The following is a 22,139-nucleotide window of genomic DNA, read 5'->3' on the forward strand; positions in this document are numbered from 1 at the left end:
TGAAGGCAACTGGAGTCCCTCATCCTGGGTGGAGGAGTTTCCCAACCCAGCAGCCAGCCAATCCAATCCACACACCCCGAGACCCAGCAGAGGATGCTCCACAGAATTGGAATTACCAGGAACTTAAATGGTATTAAATTTTTTTTCTTTTTTCTTTTTTACAAATGGCTTCCAGAGACCTGCTGGATTTTAAAGGGGGAGGGGGAACCAGCTGAGTTTATGGAATGTGCACCAAGTGCCCCTTGGAATAGAGGCAGGGCCTGGCCTGTCTGAGGAGACACAGGACCATGGTGGGGGTAGGGTCCAAGAACCCCATGGGATGGATGGAGCAGGCCCCAAGATGCAGGAATTGTCAGACCCCCAAAGCTCCTAAATGCGCCCCTAAAGGAAAAAGCTGGGGAGGAGAGAGAAGAAAACCTTAGGGGAGCTGCAGGGCTCAGCTTCATTTGTAGCCGACTCGGAATCACATCCCCTCTGGTTCCAGGACATCCCCTCTCGCCATGACCACATCCCTGGCCAATCCCAGGATTCCTAGAATCACCGCCCCAACCTGGTGGGCTTTCGGGGCCGCTGGGAACAGGGATGAACAGGAAGACTCAGGGCCTCACTGCCCCTCCTCCAAGCCCTTGCTTTCCTTTTAGCTGGTAAAGCATAAGCTTTTGTCTCATCAACATCAATTAAATGCCCAGCCCTTATTTTAAAAACTTGGGCCTGGAACTTGAGTGCTCTCAGGAGCAGAGAAATAGATTGCCCTTTAAATGGACCTGCTTATGTAGAGAGGCAGGGGGAGAGGTCAGCAGCTCTGGCCACTGACGCTCTCTTCCAGAAAAAGGCCCCAGCCCAGTGTGTTCATGTCACTGGAGCACAAGGGAGGGAAAAGGGAGACCTTTGGCCAGCCCTGGCCACACTCAGTGGTCCCCTCTCTATTCTGACTGGGATGAGACAAGGAGAGGGACAGGGTGGCTGCGGCTGCCATAGAGCTGGCAGGAAGTGCGCTGAGCAGGTCCAAAGTGTGTGTTTGCTGACAGGGCAGCCCCAAGGTGACCATCGTCTTATCCTGCCCGGAGTTCCCAGCAAAGGACCCCAACCCACCCAGCCCTCCCCAATCATCATCAATTCTGGTAACACGGCTGAAGCGTCTTAAACTCTAGATGCAGGTTACACGGAAGGCCTCATGGGTTAACTCGGGTTCACTAATTCTACTGTCTCCATGCAGTCAGGGAAATGGTGGGGCAGCTGACCAAGGCTAGCTGGCTGCAGCGCCCACACATGCGTGTAGCCACGTGTGTACGTGTGTGTACGCATCTCTACAGGGACCCCCCCTCCCCGCTTGCTTTCCCCTGCCTCATCCTAAGCTGGATTCAGTCGGCCGTACTGATTCTTCCCTCCCACGTGGCTGGCCCTGTGGGCTGCCTATGGTGACCTTACTTAGAGAAAGGGGCCCTTGCTGCCAAGAAGTCCCACCCCCCTCCCATTTGTAGGGTGAGCGTGGACGCCCCACCCACCCGCCCACCACTGGCTGGCCACACCGGCCAGGCATGGCAGGTAGATGCGCAGGGAAGGCATCTGGATTTGGGTCCCACTCACTCCTCCCTAACCCCCCTCGACCAGGGCACAGCAACTTCTGGACGCGGTGTGCTCCCCAGCCACCCCTCTGATGACGACGCAGACAGAAACCTGCGGGGAGAGGAGGAATCAGGGCCTGCGCTCCCTCAGCCCGGGGGGCAGCCCCAGCCCCTGCGTGCAGCCTCCTCACCGGCAGTCTCACTGCTCCTCTAGACCCGTAGAAGGCAGCCAACCTCTCCTTGAGCAGCGGCGGGAACTGCTCTGAGAACTGCTGCCAGTTTTCCTCCCCAACTTGGTCTTTGAAGCCATGGAGAATCTTATAAAACATGTGTAGATAAGGAGGATTCTAAAAGAACTGGTATAGGAGGAAAAAAGAAAAGGAAACAGAAAATAAGTGAAATAATAATGAATTTAAAATGTAATGATAATGAATATAGAATATAGATAGGTAATTTAAGATGGAAATAATGAGAAAATCAAAATAAAATAAGGAAAATTATCACAATAAGAATAGGTAAAAGTAGAATAAAATCAAAGGGATGAGAGAGAGAGAGAGAGAGAGAGAGAGAGAGAGAGAGAGAAAAGAAAATAAAAGAAAGCAAATAAACAACAAAAAGTAAAACCAACAATATTCATTCACACACACCCAGACCAAAAAACAAAACCTCATACACACAGACGCACACTGAAAAATCATTGGATCTGCTATTTGCGGAGCTCCTTGGATTTTGCTCTGTTGTTGAATCTGGTCCCATGGTGTGTTTATCCTAGGCCTCCTGGAAGCTTCTCTGGTGCAGGTCAATGAGTTACTGTCCCTTTCTGGCCCACTTGATGGAGGTCTGAGGGGTTGAAGCCCTTAATGATCCAGTGGTTGGGGACTCCTTGGCCCATAAGCTGGGTCTGCCTTGTGTCTCGTACCTTGATTGTCCCTTCTGTAAGCTATATTCCCTTTCTCTGTGGTACTGGGCTCTGCGGAGGTATCCTGGTCTTGGCCGGCCAGAATAGTTTGATCAGACTCCTGTTTTGTGTGGTGCCAGTGGCTTGTAGGAGAGGGAGCAGGCACTCTCTCTCCTTCTAATGCCTCGGCTCTGGTTTGCTGGCACCTCCTTTCTGTTACCTGCAGGGGCACAGATTTTTCTGCCATGGAGTGTACCCCCTTGCCTCAGGGCACTGCAGGTCATGTCAAAAGCAGCTGTTTCACCAGTGGGAAAGAGGGGATTTCCCCTGTGTTCTACAGAAGTCCCACTGGTATCTGTTAAAGGCATGTGGGCCTGGGTTGTAATCTCTGTGGGACCAGGGCATGGTGCATCCAGATGGTGGCAAGGCTTGGCTGCTCCCTGCAGCCTCCTCCCAAAGAGGACCTTGTAAACCTTTCAAGGTGGAGCTGTGCCAGGGAGTGGCTGTGGTAGTAGCAGAGGCTTTTTGTGCCCATATGAGGGGTCCCGTGGCTGTCAGCTGCAGATGGATGGGGTCCTGCTGCTGTTCCCTTAGGCCCATGGCCAGGGGTTGTCTGTTGCAGGTGAGCTAAGGCTCTATCTGCTGCTGCTGGGTACTTAGATGAGTGAACCTGGGGTTGTGTCCTTGGGTCACTCTCACATCTATTCAGGCCAACTGTGGCTAGTCTGGGTGGTGGCAAGGTTGGGCACCTACCCACTGCTGCTCCCTGCCGCCTCCTCCCAAGGTAACATCTAGGCTTCAGTTGTATTTCAGCTCCAGGCCCAGAAAAGTAGCAAAACTAGGCAAGTGATGCCGTGGCTGCCTCAGGACCAGCTTTTACCTCCAAAGTCACTCAACAGGTTTCCTCAGTCTTGGGTATGACATACAAATTCCACTCTTCATACCACTCCTAATCTTTAGGGAAAATAGAAAATGAACCGCACCCTGAAGAAAAATATAGGCAATCTAGGTCAGGAGACTCATCTGCACTGGAATCAGGTGCTGCCAATCGCCCTGCTCAGGTAGAGTAGCTCCCGAAGGGGGTTGGTTTGAACACCTGCTAGCAGATGATCCCACACGCATGAAGCCGTACCCAAGTCATGTGCATTTAATTGTGGTGATTTAACTGAATGCACACTTTTACTAGATTTTAAATTTATTCAGGATAAATTTAAAATTACATTAATACATTTAGAAAACTTTTCTGTGAAATTAAACTTTTCATGCATAGTTAATTATAATTACACAAATATATTTACATATGTAAAAACAGGTAAACTAATTTGTCAAATTTTTAACAAACCCATTCAGGTTTGCTTTACTATATAATGGACTTTCAGCTTTAATAGACACCCCCTCACTTGAATTAGTCCACTATATCGAGGTTTTACTGTAGAAGAAAATATAAAAGCGATAGTCAGGGCTTGCATTACTTATCCACACATGATGGATCTTATAATATTCTTAATGTTGGTTTAATTTTGTAAACCATACTTTGCAAATGCATAGTTGGATCCTGTGAGAGTCTGTTATCAGCCTTTGAGACTTTGAGCCCTTTCCTCAAACTAACTGCGCACTGAATCACGCCTGTAAGAGAGACTACAGAGGGCTGCCCTGCCTGTGGTGGTCAGCCCAAGCCCCGCAGCATGAGGTGCTTCCATCGAGCACAGCGGGAAAACCACGGCTCCCAGACCTAACTTTGGGAAGAGTACCATAAAGATGGTCCTCAGATAGAGAACCATGCAGATTATGTAATCACACATTGAATTTGGTTTTTGTGAATGGACTTGTCTACCAGAGAAGTCTATGGCATCAGTTCAGAGAAACATATTTCTGTCCTAGAAATCAATCTCCCGTTACTATATAAAATGATTTTGTTTCATTCTCTTGGCTCTTCTGCTGCCACCCCTCCTTCCCTTTTAAATCCATGTCTATTTTGGAGGAAGAGAGGGAAAATAAAGATTCAATGAGTTTAATTTAGGTGCTTCCAAGACCTAAATTAAAGGAGAGGTCTGATTGGCAGCCGTATATATGGGTATGGAGCATCAGAAGAGAGATGCCAGAGGAAGCCGAGAGTGTGGCCAGAGAGGGAAGACAGGGAAAGTACCTAGGATTAAGCTTGAGAAAGTCAGCTTAATGTATGAATGTATAATAAGGGGGAAAAGTGTTTCCTGAAGTAGAAGAAAAGCTAAGAGAGCATGGGATGGTGGTCATCAAATGAGGATAGTATTTCAAAGAGAAATAGATCCAGAATTGAATGCTGATGAGAATGTAAAGGAAATGAAGTTTTAAAATGTCCACAAGATTTAGTAGCATGATGGTGGTATGTTATCTACAGAATTAAGTTTTCTATTATTTCTGATACTTCTTTAACATTGAAAACTCCTTAAGAGTGGACACCTTAAATAGATCTCCACTTCCTCCTATATTGCTTTTTAGTTAAGAAATGCCCAATAAATATTGGCTATTTTGTGAACTTGATACACTTGAAGCCTTCATTTAAAAAGTATTTGTTTTGGGGTGTGGTGGTGATAGAATTGTTCTATATCCTGATTGTGTTGTGGTTACATGTGTTAAAACTCCTAGAACTCTACACCTCAAAAGAGTTGTTTTTATTGCATCAAAATTTAAAACATTTAAAAATTTCTTACATGATGGTAAGCTCTTAGGTATTTATGGTAAAAAGATTCTTTAAATCTTACATGTAGTTCCTAAATGGGCCTTTGTATTTATACAAGACAATAAAATGCTGCATATTAAATAAAAATGACTAAGCTTATAAATAAGTATTTGAGAGAAATACAGAAAAGTGCTAATAGGAAATTCATGAAAATGCATATGTAATTTAAGCTGATCTTAAAAGAAAACCATAACAAAATCTCTATTGTCTCATCTTTTTAACAGATAGGAATGGGTCACTTGCATGTTACAAAAGATGGGCTTCACCTGGAAGGGGAATCAGAATTTTTATTTCCATTGTATGCCAAAGAAATACGCTCCAGAGTGGTAAGATAACGATGAAACTTTTAAATCATTGGTGTTTTATGAAAAACAAATAATGGTTAAGCACAGAAATTTCTGAGGAGAGTTTTTAAAATGTATACATGTACATACATTCATGATACACTCTTTATTAATGGATTTGCTCTAAGGCTGTGGAACTTATATCTAATACCCTGTTTCCCCGAAAATAAGATAGTGTCTTATATTAATTTTTGCTCCCAAAGATGCGCTAGATCTTATTTTTAGGGGATGTCTTATTTTTCCATGCACTAGGTCTTATTTTCGGAGGATGTCTTATTTTCAGGGAAACACAGTACTAGAGGCCCAGTGCATGAATTCATGCACCAATGGGATCCCTCATCCTGGCCTGTGGGATTGGAATGAAACCAGCACTCCAACATCTCCTGAGGGGTCCCAGATTGTGAGAGGGCACAGGCCAGGCCCAGGTACCCCACTGGTGCACGATCTGGGCCAGGGAGGGATGCAGGAGGTTGGCCAGCCAGGGAGGGCTGCAGGGTATGTCCGGCTCCTCTCGGTCAGTCCCCATTGGCCTGACCCCAGCAGTAAGCTAAGCTACCAGTTGGAGCATCTGCCCCCTGGTGGTCAATGCACATCATAGTGACTGGTCAACCAGTCGACTGTCACCCCTCTGGTAGTCAGTGCACATCATAGTAAGCAGTAGAGTGGCATTAGCATATCATTAGCATACTAGAGGGCCGATGCATAAAATTCATGCACGGGGTTGGGAGGGGTAAAGGGGGGAGCGCCAAGAGGGGAGTGTCTCTCAGCCCAGCCTTCACCCTCTCCAATCTGGGATCCCTCATGGGTTGTCCAAATGCTCTTTTAGACCCGATCCCATGGTGGGATTGGGCCTAAACGGGCAGTCAGACATCCCTCTCACAATCCAGGACTGCTGGCTCCCAACTGCTCACCTGCCTGACTTCCTGATTGCCCCTAACTGCTTCTGCCTGCCAGCCTGATCACCCCTTAACTACTCCCCTGCTAGCCTGTTGATGTCTAGCTGCTCCCTTGCCAGCCCATTTGCCCCCAAATTCTCTCCTCTGCCACCTGGTCACCCCTAACTGCCCTCCCCTGCAGATTTGATTGTCCCCAACTGTCCTTCCTTGCAGGCCTGATCCCTCCCAACTCCCCTCCCCTGCTGGACATCTTGTGGTGGCCATCTTGTGTCCACATGGATAGTCATTTTTGACCACATGGGGGCAGCCATTTTGATCTTGTGTATTGGATTGAGGGTCAATCTGCATATTACTCTTTTATTAGATAGGATAGAGGCCTGGTGCATGGATGGGGCCAGCTGGTTGCCCTGAAGGGTGTCCCAGATCAGAGTGGGGGTTCCCTTGAGGCATGGGGTGGCCTGGGTGAGGAGCCTATGGTAGTTTGCAGGCTGGCCATGCCCCCCAGCGACCCAAGCAGAGGCCCTAGTATCTGGGATATAGTTATCTTCTACAATTGAAACTTTGTAGCCTGGAGTGAAGCCAAACCTTCTGCTTGCTCTGTGGTGGCAGCCATTTCTTTTGGGGTTTATTTACCTAATATAATTGAAACTTTGTAGCCTGGAGTGGAGGCCGAGGCCAGGCAGGGCAGGTGGAAAGCTTGGATTCCTCTGTCGCCAGGGGCAACCCTAGCCTGCTCTCTCTTGCTCTGTGCCTGCTGCCATTTTTCTTAGGATTTATCTTCTATAACTGAAACTTTGTATCCTTGAGTGGAGGCCTGGGCCAGCCAGGGTGTGTAGACAGCTTGGCTTTCTCAATTGCCAGGGAAATCCAATCCTCCCTCCTCCTCTGTGGTGGTGGCCATCTTGGTTGGGACTTAATTTGCATACTCACTCTGATTGACTGGTGGGCTTAGCTGGTGGGCATGGCTGGTAGTTAATTTGCATATTTCTCTTTTATTAGGTAGGATTACACTTGGTTAAATGGCTGACTGGATACAGCATATTAGGCTATTATTATATAGGATTACATTCTAAAAAGATTCAATTTTCATGCACTTCAAATCTGAATTTGGTGGTCTCAGTCATTTGAACCATAATAAAGTTTGGTAATGAAAATCTTTTTCAAAAGCATTTAAATTGTTTTTTCTAATAGTGCAACCAATTTAAATATACTTTTTTTCAAGGCATTTAAGATTAAACTGAGAAGAATAGAAAGAAATTAGTGTTATAGTGGTATGTTCTATAGTAATTCTACTAATTATACTGATTGTAATCCTGTGGGATTCTTCATTAATAGATTAAACATCACTATTAAATAATTGTGTGACTTTAAAAGTAAATCTGCCTCAGTATTATATTCATTTACTTCTATGAATTTTATAACAAGTAGAGCCAGGTACAAAATATAGTCAAACAATTTTTGTACTATGTTTTATTCTACCTATGTGATTCTATGGACTTTGTAGTAGAGCTAAACTTTTTGCTAGATTACTGATTAGGTGGTATTAGCTAAATAAAATGTTAAAACTTTGTCTAACTGCAACATGTAAATTATAAGTAATTTTTCTCCCATCTTTCTAGATATGAAAAAATATGTCAGTATCTACGACATGCAGGGTTGTACCAGCTATTCTAGAGCAATTAGAAAGAAAACAAAAAGTCAACAACTGAGAAACACTTGATCTTGTAAAAGAGATAAGCACTCCTAAACTACACATCAGAGCAATCACCAAGCTCTACTAACAACGGCAAAATAATATGGTGTAAAACTTACACAGAAATACTGACTGCAAAGGAGAGATCCTAGAGAGCACAGGACACATCAGTAGTTTTTAGCCACTACTAGAAATATCTCAATTAACAGTAGGAGCAGGCAAATGACCTGTAATATGAACCTGGTTCTGAGGGCTTATTCAGAGAATACACTTACATCAATCATAATGGCATTTCAGTGTAAAACAGCCCTGTCATATAGAAACATGGGGAATTAATGCAAACTTTTATAAAAAAGGAAAATCAGATGTGAATGAAAAATTTACATATTAGAATTTAGCCTTCTTTTCTTTCAGAGTTATGTTGGCTGATCCCTTACCATATTTTTAAAACCTAAAGCTAGTAGAATAACCTGGTGAATAAATTCATGTGATTAGATCATAGAAAATTTAATATTCTGGAATTAATAATACTTTCAGTTATATTTTATTAGACTCTTTCATTTATGTATACTTTTAAAAAACCAGGGAGTAAAATTATTAAATTGTTTTAGATAATCACATATTAAATTAATATGTCAATCATTACACAAAACTGCACAAACATTTAGAATATTATGGATAAAGTATTTTGTATCTAATATGACTTTCAATAACAGGGTTCACTGAATAAAATGATGTCTTGTGATTTTCATGTTCATTGATGTATTAGTTATGTTTTCTTTTCAAAGATGAATCTAGGAAGTAATTTTTCATAAACTTACAGAAATTGCCTTATGAATTTGCAAAATTAATTTGTATTGCTGGGCTGAGAAAACTTTTTATCCTATCTAATAATAGAGTAATGCACAAATTAACCACCACTCTGCTACACCCACAAGCCACGCCATCAAGCCAATCAGGAGTGAGTATTCAAATTAACCCACCCAAGATGGCTGCGGCCACGGAGCAAGCAGGAGGCTTGGGTTTCCCTGGCAATGGAGGAAGCCAAGCTTCCCTCACACCCTGGCTGGCCCAGGCCTCCACTTAAGGCTACAAAGTTTCAATTATAGAAGATAAATAAATTCCAGATACCAGGGACTTCCCTTGGGTTGCCGATGGGTGTGGCTGGCCTGTAAACCACCACAGGCCCCTCTCCCAGGCAGCCCTATGTCCCTAGGGAACCCTCACCCTGATTCAGGACACCTTTCAGGGCAAACCAGCCGACCCCACCCGTATACCAGGCCTCTATCCTATCTAATAAAAGAGTAATATACAAATTGACCATAACTCCAACACACAAGAAGGCTGCCTCCATGTAGTCAAAAATGACTGCCCCCATGTGGACACAAGATGACCACCACAAGATGGCCTGCAAGGGAGGGCAGTTGTGGGTGATCAGGCCAGCAAGGGAGGGCACTTGGGAGGGGCCAGGCCTGTAAGGGAGGGCAGTTGGGGGCAAACAAGTCTGCAGAGGAGGGCAGTTAGGGGTGACCAGGCCAGCAGAGGAGGAAAGTTGGGAACAAACAGGCTGGCAGGGGAGTAGTTAGATATCAACCAGGCTGGCATGGGAGTGGTTTAGGGGGTGATCAGGCTGGCAGGCAGAAGCAGTTAGGGGCAATCAGGAAGTCAGGCAGGTGAGCAGTTGGGAGCCAGCAGTCCTAGATTGTGAGGGTGATGTCTGACTGCTCATTTAGGCCCGATCCTGGTGGGAAAGTGCCTAAATAGGCAGTCATCATCCCTCGACGGGTCCCAGGTTGGAGAGGGTGCAGGCTGGGTGAGCCCCCCCCCCTCCTCATGTGCATGAATTTTGTGCACTGGGCCTCTATTAATTTATAACAATTGAACAAATATTAAGGTTACATCATTGGATAAAGTATGAGAGGCTGATAAATCCATCTGCTTTCACAAACAAGTTGGAGAATTTCTTCCCTTATACATAGAGTTACAAAGCACTTTTATAATTCTTTACTTCTGAAAAATCAAATTTCCCCCCACAATTTTGGAATATTGGTTCCCTCTGAGTGAACCATGGAGCACTAATCATTTATCTTCCAACAAAGACATAAAAAAAATGGTCATCCAACAAAGTTTAAAAGTTCTTTTGCAACTGTGAGAAGCCTTTGCATTCTAAAAGTAGCATGGTACTGCCTGAGCCGGTTTGGCTCAGAGATAGAGCATTGGCCTGTGTACTGAGGGTCCCGGGTTTGATTCCAGTCAAGGGCACATGCCCGGGTTGCAGGCTTGATCCCCAGTAGAAGACATGCAGGAGGCAGCCAATCAATTATTTTTCTCTTATCATTGACATTTTTATCTTTCTTGTCCTCTCGCTTCCTTGCTAAAATCAATAAAAATATTTTTTAAAATAAATAAATAAATAAAATAAAAGTAACATGGTATTTCTTATAGAAGAGCTAACCATTCTCTGATTTATCTTCTTAAAATATATCATGTCCTAAACATAAATCTGTGATAATGGATAAATTATTTTATATAAATCTTACATTTATAGACAAATATAAAGTTATAATTATTGTAAGTAATATTCATTTGGCTAATTTCTTAAATCCTTTTCTAGGACTCATCTCTGCTTCTACAGTCTACTCAGAATGTGACTGTAAATGCACAGAACTCTGAAGGGGAGGTCACTGGGAGATTAAAAGTGGGTAAGTCAGGCTTCATCTCAGTGCTTTGCATATATGTGGTCCATAGTGTGCTGAACTAATGAATTTGTTTTTTTCTTCTCAAGAATTCAAAGTTATTTATGAATAATCAGTGTATGAATTTAGAAAAATATCATGTTGTGCTGACCACAGAGAATAAGTAGCATCAAGGGACAATAGTCTGAAGTATTTTAATTAAAGTTATTTTGATTCCAAGAAGTAGAGGAGTATTCAAAGTACCACAAGAAACATAATGATTATTACAGGTTACAGAAGAATCTCACAGAGATAAAAGAAAATTAACCAAAGTAGTTGGCCTAAAAAAACAGAGACCAGAGGCTGAGACCCCAAAGTATTAGTTTTTTCTCTCTTCCTCATTCTCTCCCTCTCTCCCTACCTGCTCCCTACATGTCCCTCTCCCCCTCTCTGCCATATACCCCTCCTTCCCAGTGTATATTTGCCTCTCTTTCCCTTGGGTATTACAGTTGCATCTTTCAAACTTTATATGACCCCCGGGACCTCTCTAGTTTCTCATTTGATTAATTGTAGTTCTCAACACCAACCAACTTAGTCTTTAATTTCATTAATTATAAATTCAATACTTATCTTCAACCGAATGCTTTTGGGCAGGCTATGCAAATCTATCCAACCAGAAAAGACCAGAGAATAAGGTCACATGGGAGTGAAGTCACATAAAAATTTGCATGGTGAGAAACAAGATTCAGGCAAAAATGTATGAAAGAAATAACAAAATGGTAAGCCAGCTTGTAAAAGAAAAATGTATATATTCTCTACACTATCAGCATTCTATATGTTTGGCAAATTTAAGAAATAAGATGGTCCTTTTGATTATGGGAAAATAGATGAAAGGTTTACTGCCAACACAAGCTGGTTTACTTTGTGTCTTTATTTATTTATTTATTTATTTATTTATTTATTATTTATAATTTATTTATTTAATGTTTTTATATATATGATTGAGTTTATTGCAAGAAATTGTAAGAGAAAATGGAGTTGCAGAAAGAAAAGTAGTGGAGACACAACTGGATAGGGGTTTTCACACTGAGCCTACTATCGGCAATCCTCAGCAGCCCTTCCGTGGATCCCTCCAATTCTCTCACATCAAAAAGTTGATCTTGCAAGTGATTTCCAAGGTGTAGATCCTCTCACAGGTTTCATAGTTCTACCTCTTCCTTCTGTGGCAAGGCTTCTCATAGTACCTACATCTGTTGATGTCCTCAATGAACGCATCCATGCTGAGAATATTGTTTAAGGTCCTGTATGCCCCTTCCACACTCCCTTCATATACCATCACAGTCCTGGCAATGAACTTCACATGTTCTGCTATGACCTTGGAATTAAGTCTTCAATCTGCAAGACCCCAAGCCCTCAGGACTCAGATGACGTAAAGGATGCTCACCAAAAGAAGCGAAAAAAGCACACAAAAACCACCCAGTGTTTCTTCTTTTAAATGGCTGTTTTCACAAAACAGAATAATGTTACATTGGAAACTACAGCCATATGTAAACCTGATGATTCCTGTTTATTATACTAATACAAGAACTTCATATTTTATATTGTTTTAATCTTTATAACTTATTCCAAAAAATTAATTTTATTTCACTTTTGCTTATAAGTTTATTTGATCACTAAGTCCAAAGAAATTCTCAGTGTATCTAGAGATGAACTTGAGTTTATTGGGCATACATGTTCTTAAAACTTTTCTAAGTCAAGTCATATGTTCTCCATTAATTATATAGTATTATAATTTATCATTACAATCTTTTCTTAAAATTCTTTAAATGTCTAGCTTTAAAATGTTTGAGGGATTTCCCTTTTGTCATTTATTCAACAAACATTTGTCAAATGTCTATGTACCAGTTTCTATATACTGCCAAGTAATTAATAACATGTAAGTGTTGTTACTAGAAATTCCAAAAGTAAATAATTCCTTTTATATTCTTAAAAACAATTTAAAACAGATTCTCATTTCCTCACTTAATTTTTGGTTAAATGTGGATTTTCATATATCATTCAAGGGAATTAGAGATAATAAATCTGTTACCAATTTCATGGATAAAACAAAAACAAACAAAACTGAAGCACTAAAAAAGCTAATTTGCTCAAAAATGAACAGCTAGTTAGTAGAAAAGCCAAACCAAGAATGACCTCAGGACTTCTTTCTCTCAGCCAGGAGTGTTTCCACTAGCCTTCCCTTTCTCTAACCAGATTTCCTTAAATTATGGCATGCCAGTAACTGTTATAGCTGTTGCAAATACAGTTACAATGGGTGGGTGGGGAGGGAGTTTCCCATTGGAATTACTTTGGTTTAACATGTTAGCCTCAGATCTTCACTTTTAACCTTAGTTTCATGCCTAATCACTAAAATTAGTGATTTCCATTAACTACTAAAGGCCCATTGCACAAAATTCATGTAAGGGGCTCGGCCTCCACTGCTGTGGCTTTGTCTAAAAGGTCGTCCAAAAAGATGTCCAGAAGGACATCTGGTTTAATTATCATACTATGCTTTTATTATTATAGATTTGGTTGGAAGGCCTCTTATATTGAAAATCCTGAGCTAAAGAATATAACTCAGTTCACCAAATCCAAGATTATTTTCAGTAGATGACTTCTAATAAAGTCATTCCAGCCTTATATTTTCTAAAAGAAGTTAAATTTAGCCAATCCAGATATTAAAATGTAGCTTACATGAACTAGTAAAATTAACCCCATTTGATTAAATGAATAATTATTTATCATTAAACAACTGAAAAAATTGGCAATCAGTAAAGTCAAAACCAAAGTCTTAAATTCCAAAAGAAATCAAGCACTGAAAAGCAAGCACTAATAGCTAGCATTTCGAATCTTTGAAATATGTTTTTTTCTCTTTTTAAAAATTTCTTTATTTATTAAGGCATCACATATTTGTCCTCATCCCCCCCATTCCCATCCCAATCCCCTCCCCACGAATGCCCCCACCTGTTGTCCATGACCACTGGTTAGGCTCATATGCATGCACACAGTCCTTTGGTTGATCTCTCCCCCATATTCCCACCCTTCCCCACCTTTCCTCTGAGGTCCAACAGTCTGATCCATGCTTCCTTGTCTCCGGGTCTCTTCTTGTTCATCAGTCTATGTTGTTCATCATTTCTCCTAGATCAGTGAGATCATGTGCTACTACAAATACACTTATAAGAACCAAAAATGAGACAAGCAATAACGGTTATGCTGAGAGGAAAATGAATCAGTCTGTAGTGAATATCTTTCTCGGCCAACAGGTCTTTTGAGTCCCAATTTCAATGTCAAACAGTTCCAATGTGTACATGTCAGGAATGATATTTCAGTTCTGGATGGTGGACAAATGGTGGCAATGCAGGTCTTACTCTCCCTGGTTTGGTCCTGGGCAACCTGCAGTGATGCACAGCTGCTGACTGCTAGTATGGCAAGGCGTCATCAGTGTTTTCCATCTCTGAACTGCTTCTCTTCAGTCTTCATGGCTGGAGTAGTCCTGTCAATTCCTCTCTGTTGCAGGAATCCACATGGTCTCGGAGTTGTTTTCTGAAAATATACAAACATGTTCTTGACCAAAAGTTAATAAAGGAATCTTTTCTATAAATTTGACTTGTGATCCTTTTTCATTTTTTGCTCTAACAAATTTCCTTTGGCTTGTTTTGATACCATGCATGTTTTACATGGGTGTCTTGTTATTAGCATTACAAAGAAAATTAATTTTCTAAAGTAAAAATTTTCTAGATGTAATTTACTTACAGGATATTTTTTCTTACATGGTATTCTTCTACTACCCCACTCCCTTTTTTACAATAATTTAAATATTAGGAGGCTTTCAGAAATTTTATAATGTAGTCTTGATAGCTTTTACATTTTAACTTTTTGCATTAAAATATGACAGCTTTAGATTCATTACATGTTACACAATTTTATTATGAGATGAACTACATAAACATTTTAGTTAACACTTTAGGAACAGCTTTTTGTCCAGTACAATTAATTTTTCTATAATATTCGTTTATTTCAATTAGCCAATATAAATTAGCCTGAAAATTTGACTACTATTTTACTGTCAAATTTAATACTCTAACAACAATCTTATTTTACCTTGTAAATAGTAGTGGAAAGGATTATTTGCCTTTTTCCTTTTTTTAAAAAAATATATTTTTATTGATTTTTTACAGAGAGGAAGGGAGAGAGATAGATAGCCAGAAATGTCGATGAGAGAGAAACACCGACCAGCTACCTCTCGCACACCCTCCACCGGGCATGTGCCCGCAACCAACGTACATGCCACTGACCGGAATCGAACCCGGGACCTTTCAGTCCACAGACTGACGCTCTACCACTGAGCCAAACCGGTACGGCTTATTTGCCTTCTTGAGTAGGTCCTGAGCATTCCTGGTGCTAGGCTGGATCTAGATATCAAAAACCCACTTCCTCACACCAAAAGTACAAGATAATTCAAACAAGTCTTGTTGCAGTGAGAGGGCAACAAGACTTGCTGTCAGCCAAGTCTCTGTCTGTTACCTGGGTCCCAATTTGAGCTGGGCATGGGAAGTTAAGCAGCCATGGGGGCAGGAGACCTCTCTCAGAAGGGGTGAGGGTGCAGGCCCCTGCAAAGTTGGGGAGTGAGGGTCTGTGCCCCATTTCTGTTGACCCCAAAGTTCTCTCCTGCTGGCCCCTCTGAGACTGTGCCTGTCTTAGGTTGTTCCTTTCCTGAGGAATCTTACCTATCTCTGGCTAACCAGCCATCCTCTGGGGCCAAGCAGGATGATGTGAGGTTCAGTTCTGTCTTCTTTGCAGCCTATGCCCCTGTGGCCTCCATGCCTAGCACCTGCCTTCTCTCTCCTGCTGGCGGGCCACAACACTAATCACATATCTTGTGAAACCCAGGTTTCTTCTCCAGGGAATGCCCAGCTCACCCCACTGGGTGAGGGACAGATCCTTAGAACCAGCCATCATGAGGCTTCAACCTGCATGAATAGAAAGCTCAGGCAACAGCTGTGGGCAAGGCAATTGGATTGTGAGAAGAGGGCCAAAATGGCAAGAGGGGCCAATATAGAATGCTCAGGTGCCTTCCCAGGGGGCCCTCTATTCAATGAAAGGGAGTAAATCCTTTTATGTCCTTTTTAAATTGCTGCCAGACATTCAAAGAATTAGTTTGTAAGTTTGTCTGGGATAATTGTATATTATGCTGTTGTAATTCTAAAATATCAAGGGATGTGCTACCTTTGTCTCCAAGTACCAAAAAGATGAGTTTTTATTGATCCCCAAGGGTGTGAGATACTATTATGGATAATGGGGATAACACAAATCTTGGAAAAATTATAATGATATTGTAGAATAATATCATGTAAGGATATTCTTTGCTCTAGGCTAGGGTTGTCGAACTCAATCAGAGAAGGGGCCAAAATCTAAAATCCAGCCTAAATCACGGGCCGAATGGTTTACTGAACAGTCATAAACTGTCATTGTGATGGAAACGCAGCGGAGTGCAGTGATGACAGCGCGGTGCGGGCCACATTGCAAGGCCTGGTGGGACGGATTTGGCCCGCGGGCCTTGTGTTTGATACATGTGCTCTAGGCCATGGCAATTTCATTTCAAACCGGCTATCAATTTCTTTTTGTATAGGCAAGGTGTTAGTTACATTTTCTGCACCTCTCCCAGGAGCAAGTAGTGATAGCCTCTTCCTTTGGTGTCCACACAATCCAGAAACCTCTCTTTATGTTTTTTTTTTCTCTTTTTATTAACTTTATTTGGGTGATATTTGCTAATAAATGTATATATGTATCAAGTGTATATTTCTATGATATACATAATCTTCATTTTGCATTATGTGCCAACCACCCAAAGTCAAATAATCTTCTATCATCATGTATTTTACCTAGTTGAACTAAAAGATATCAAATCATAAGCAACAATAATGGAATCTTACCTTATAAATTCAGCTCTGGTCACTACAGTTAATTTTCTTTTGATTTAAAATAACAGAAACACATTCTCATTAGCCAAAAAATGAGACACCTCAGAAGTATGCAAATTGTACTCAAATGGGTTTATGGGGTTTGATATTTGTTTTTAAATGATGGTATCTTAAATTCAAGCAATCATAGTGGAATGGGGAGGACTGTTAATGAGGCATATTGTATGACAGGAAGAATTTGGTTGTATTTTCACTAGACAAACCCTAAGCCAATTTCACAAATTCATCAGATCATAAAACCTTCCTTTATTTATTTCCTATATGTTTTATTTATTTCCTTCTTTGTAATTTTACCAGATTGTTGTTTTACTTATCACCAAGATAGAATTTAAATTCTATTTCTTAAAGACCTTTTCTACAACAGATTACTTGCTCAGTTATAATCCATGTCCAACTAAGTTATAAAAACTAGTAGATTGCCCAAACTGGTTTGGCTCAGTGGACAGAGTGTCGGCCTGCAAACTCAAGGGTCCCGGGTTTGATTCTGGTCAAGGGCATGTACCTTGGTTGCGGGCACACACCCAGTAGGGAGTGTGCAGGAGGCAGCTGAATGTTTCTCTCTCATCAATGTTTCCGACTCTCTATCCTTCTCCCTTCCTGTCTATAAAAATCAATAAAATATATATTTTAAAAAACCAGTAGATTATTAATAGAAGTTAAAAGATCAATTACAAACTTAATTATTTTCAGAGATTATTATCCCCGTGATTTTGGGCTTATCTTTGGAGAATAATTTCTTCTGAAGTGGAAAACATTTAAATTTAACATTCAATGTTTGTATATTTTTAATAAAGTGAAAATGAAACTTTATTCACCACTGTATCTTTATTAAATAGTACCCTTTACTGGAGTGCCTCCTTCTCCCTCAGCAGGGGACCATAAAGTGTTTCCTCAAGGTCCATTCAGATATCATCTCCCCAGCATTCTGTTTCTGACCTCCAGGGTGGACCATGAATTATTTGTCAAGGTTCTCATTGAACCCTGTCCATGCTGGTATTGTGGCATCTATCAAATTGTTCTGGAACTAAACTTATGTGCTTTTTTCTTTTATAAACTGTGAGCTACATCTCACTCACTTATACCCTGGTATATCTTTAATTTTTATAGCACAGGACCTTAAGAATAAAAAAATACAATAAGTTTGTGTTGAACAGAACTGCATTTTCTTTTATTCAAGCAAATGCTTATATGGTTTATTAATAAGGAAAATGATACAGCTAAATTCATTTTTTAAGATTTCATCAATGTATATAAAACAATGCTTACATAAAAAAGTCTTTAACACCTTTTACTTAATAATCCTCCTAAAATTGTTATATGAATCTTCAGTGAGCAAAACTCTTTGAACTCTTATTGGATAAATTATTTCAAGTTTTTTTTCTTCTTAATTTTAAACTCAGATCACTGTATATTCAAGATAACTATATATTCACCTTTTAATGCAAATCAGTGTTTACACATAAGTTATATCAGTGACCTAGAAAATGACACTGAATCACTGGGTGATTGAGTCTGAGTGAAAGCTCAAAAGAGCAAAAATGCAGGCAACTATACAGGTAACTATCAAAAAAAAATTAAGGCAGGCTTCATTCAGAGAAAGAAGATAAAAGAGGAAAAAAATGAATTCACTTTATAAGTCACACACACACTTAAATGAAATATCAGTGAAGGGTTTTGGGGTACAAATTAATAAAACAATATAAGAATACATTGGTAACCATGTCCAAAATAGATTCATGTATTAATTGAAAAGCTTCTACTTAATTTCTAGCATGTATCCATCAACTTTAATAAGGAACACAGGGACACATAAACAAAAAGTATAAGCTATTCATTTTCTCAATAAATTTACTTTTCTAGATAGGAATATAAAGCTAACATGCCAAAGAACTAGGAAAACACTTGTAATTCTGTAAGCAAATGGTGAAAGCTGTGTTCTAAAAAGATTAACTCATTGTGCTGCCAGGGTTAGAAAATTGAAAATACAAAGTGAAATTATGAAATATAAGGATGAATACATGATCTTATTCACTACAAGAGGATACCAGCATCCCCAGTGCCTGGCCCATTGGTTAAATGTTTGCTGAATACAGTAATGATTTGAAATGCAATGGATCTAAAGCACACATGAGGGAATTAAACTTGGAGGAGAAAGTGATGCCTTTGTCACTGAAATAAAAAGAAAGAAGGAGTGAAGAAGACAAAAATTTGAGGTAATTCTTCCATATTGATGTCTGTTTTTTCCATGGAATAAGAGGTGAAGAAGTTTTCTGAGGATAAGGGCAGATAAGATAGTCTGAGTGTGTCATTTTCTGGGTTAACTTTCACCATTAAAGTGAGCCATTTATAAGATTGTCTTTCATGCTGAAACCGGTTTGGCTCAGTGGATAGAGCGTCAGCCTGCGGATTGAGGGGTCCCAGGTTCGATTCCAGTCAGGGGCATGTACCTTGGTTGCGGGCACTTCTCCAGTAGGGGGTGTACAGGAGGTGGCTGATCGATGATTTTCATCCATGTTTTTAACTCTCTATCCCTGTCTCTTCCTCTCTATAAAAAAATCAATAAAATGTATTTTTTTAAAAAAGATTGTCATAAATCTCACATTTCATAATACAAAATTCTTATTTGGTTAATACTCAAAAGAATGCAGATTTAAATAATATGAATGGCAGAATTAAATTGTTTTTGGCAGATTTCAAAAAAACTAAAAATTAACTTTTAAATAATTTATAAATACATATATTTGATAAATATTAGCATAGGTTTGACAGGAATTAATTGTAATAATATAATAGCTTTAGGCTTAGAACTTAAAAACTCATAACATAAAAAACCTATTAGTTAAAAAATTCTAAATATTAAATAATTTGCTAATGCTGGATGAGATGTAATGTGTAAAAATAGTGATCATGACACTACATGTAGTAAACTCTTTATAATACTGTTCCAATTAATCCTTTAGGTCCCAAAATGGTAGAAGTCCAGAGTCAACAGTTTCAGATCAATTCCAAAGGAAGCAAGCCACTGTTTACTGTTGATGAAAGTGAAGTTGTGGTTGGTACAGATAGGCTTCGAGTAACTGGTATGTAGTAACTCTTTTTATTTTAATTGAGATATAATTGACATGTAACATTAAATTAGTCTCAGGTGTGTAACATAATGATTCCGGGTTTGTATATATTGTGAAATGACCACCACAATAAGTCTACTTAATATCCATCACCACACATACTTACAATTTTTTTCTTGTGATGAGAACTTTTAAAATGTTCTCAAAAACAACTTTCAAACATACAATGCAGTATTATTGACTATAGAACTATGGAATATATTACATCTCATGATTTTAATTTATAGCTGAAATTTTGTATCTTTTTTATGTTTTTTTAAAAATTTATTTTATTGTTTATAATATTACAAATAGCAGTACATATGTCTCCTTTTCCCCCCCCATTGACCTTCCAGCGGCCTTCCCTACCCCCAGCACATGCCCTCACCCCACTTCCCCAGTGTCTTTGCTTATGCATTGGTTATGCTTATATTTATGCATAAAAGTCATTTGGTTGATCTCTTACTGCCCCCCATGAACACTCCCCAGCCTTCCCACTGTAATTTGACAGTCTGTTCGATGCTTCTCTGCCTCTGTATCTATCTTTTTGTTCATCAGGTTATAATGTTCTTTATTATCCATAAATGAGTGAGGTCATGTATTTTTCTTTCACTGCCTGGCTCATTTCACTTAGCATAATGCTCTCCAGGTCCTTCCATGCTGCTGCAAATGGTAAGAATTTCTTCTTTTTATAGCAGTGTAGTATTCCATTGTATAGATGTACCATAGTTTTCTAATCCACTCATCTGCTGATGGGCATTTAGGCTGTTTCCAAATCTTAGCTATGGTGAATTGTGCTGCTATGAACATAGGGGTGCATATATCCTTTCTAATTGGTGTTTCTAGTTTCTTGGGATATATTCCTAGGAGTGGGATTACTGGGTCAAATGGAAGTTCCATTTTCAGTTTTTTGAGGAAATTCCATACTGTTCTCCACAGTAGTTGCACCAGTCTGCATTCCCACCAGCAGGGCATGAGGGTTCCTTTTTCTCTGCATCCTCTCCAGCACTTGTTATTTGTTGATTTGTTGATGATAGCCAATCTGACAGGTATGAGGTGGTACCTCATTGTTTTGATTTGCATTTCTCGGGTGATTAGTGACTTTAAGCATGTTTTCATGTGTCTCTTGGCTTTCTGAATGTTCTATTTGGAAAAGTGTCTATTTAGGTCCTTGGCTCATTTTTTGATTGGGTCATTTATGTTCCTTTAGTTAAGTTGTAGGATTTCCCTGTAAATGTTGGAGATTAAACCCTTATTGGAAAAAATCAATAGCAAATATGTTCTCCCATGCAGTGGGCTTTCTTATTGTTTTGTTGATGGTTTCTTTTGCTGTGCAGAAGCTTTTTATTTTGATGTAGTCCCATTTGTTTATTTTTTCCTTAGTCTCTCTTGCCCTAGGATTTGTGTCTGTAAAGATATTGCTACGACATATGTCTGGAATTTTGCTTCCTATAGAGTCTTGTAGAATTTTTATGGTTTCCCATCTTATATTCAAGTCCTTTAGCCATTTTGAGGTGTGTTTTTTTTGTGTGTGTGTGTATGTGTATGGTGTGAATTGGTGATCTAGTTTCATTTTATTGCATGTATCTGACCAAATTTCCCAGCACCATTTATTGAAAAGGCTGTTTTGACTCCACTGTATGCTCTTGACTCCTTTATCAAATATTAATTGAATATAATGGCTTGGGTCAATTTCTGGGTCCTCTATTCTGTTCCATTGTTCCATATGTTTGTTCTTGTGCCAGTACCAGACAGTACTGAGAAACTGTCACTTGATAATATAGTTGAATGTCTGGTATTATGATCCCTCCAACTTTGTTCTTCTTTCTCAGGACAGCTGTGGATATTTGGGGTCTTTTTTATTCCGTATGAATTTTGGAGAGTGTGTTCTATATCTTTGAAATATGCAATTGGTATTTTAATAGGTATTGCATTGAATCTATAGATTGCTTTAGGTAGTATGGATATTTTAAAGATGTTGATTCTACCAATCCATGAACATGGTATGTTCTTCAATTTGTTTATGGCTTCTTTATTCAATGTCCTATAGTTTTCTGAATACAGGTCTTTTGAGTCCTTGCTCAAGTTATTCCTAGTTATCTTAGTTTTTTTTGGTACAATGGTAAATGGGATTTTATTTCATTTCTCTTTCTGTGAGTTCATTATTGGTGTATAAAAAGGCCTCATATTTTTGGGTATTAATTTTGTATCCTGCTACATTG

At 39.9% G+C, this 22,139-nt stretch overlaps 1 protein-coding gene, 1 long non-coding RNA gene and 1 pseudogene across 4 annotated transcripts in view; 1 reads left to right on the top strand and 2 right to left on the bottom strand.

Annotated features, from left to right (window-relative positions):
* Positions 1–22,139, top strand: part of SGCG (sarcoglycan gamma) — a 69,791-nt gene that overhangs the window by 22,561 nt on the left and 25,091 nt on the right. For 2 of the 3 annotated variants that reach the window (XM_036456240.2, XM_045588610.1), the window contains 3 exons: positions 5,407–5,508; positions 10,730–10,817; positions 19,771–19,890. In XM_036456240.2, the coding sequence (XP_036312133.1) occupies positions 5,407–5,508; positions 10,730–10,817; positions 19,771–19,890 (310 nt within the window). The remainder of the gene's footprint in view (positions 1–5,406; positions 5,509–10,729; positions 10,818–19,770; positions 19,891–22,139) is intronic. The other variant, XM_036456241.2, reaches the window with a different exon arrangement.
* Positions 641–1,896, bottom strand: LOC118729016. Its single transcript, XR_004991103.2, has 2 exons — positions 1,757–1,896; positions 641–1,677 (listed from the first exon to the last, which is right to left on the bottom strand). It is a non-coding gene; the product is annotated as an uncharacterized LOC118729016 (long non-coding RNA).
* On the bottom strand, positions 11,781–13,804 carry LOC118729015 (annotated as a pseudogene).

Source organism: Pipistrellus kuhlii, unplaced genomic scaffold, assembly GCF_014108245.1.
Source record: "Pipistrellus kuhlii isolate mPipKuh1 unplaced genomic scaffold, mPipKuh1.p scaffold_m20_p_3, whole genome shotgun sequence".
Lineage (NCBI taxonomy): Eukaryota > Metazoa > Chordata > Mammalia > Chiroptera > Vespertilionidae > Pipistrellus > Pipistrellus kuhlii.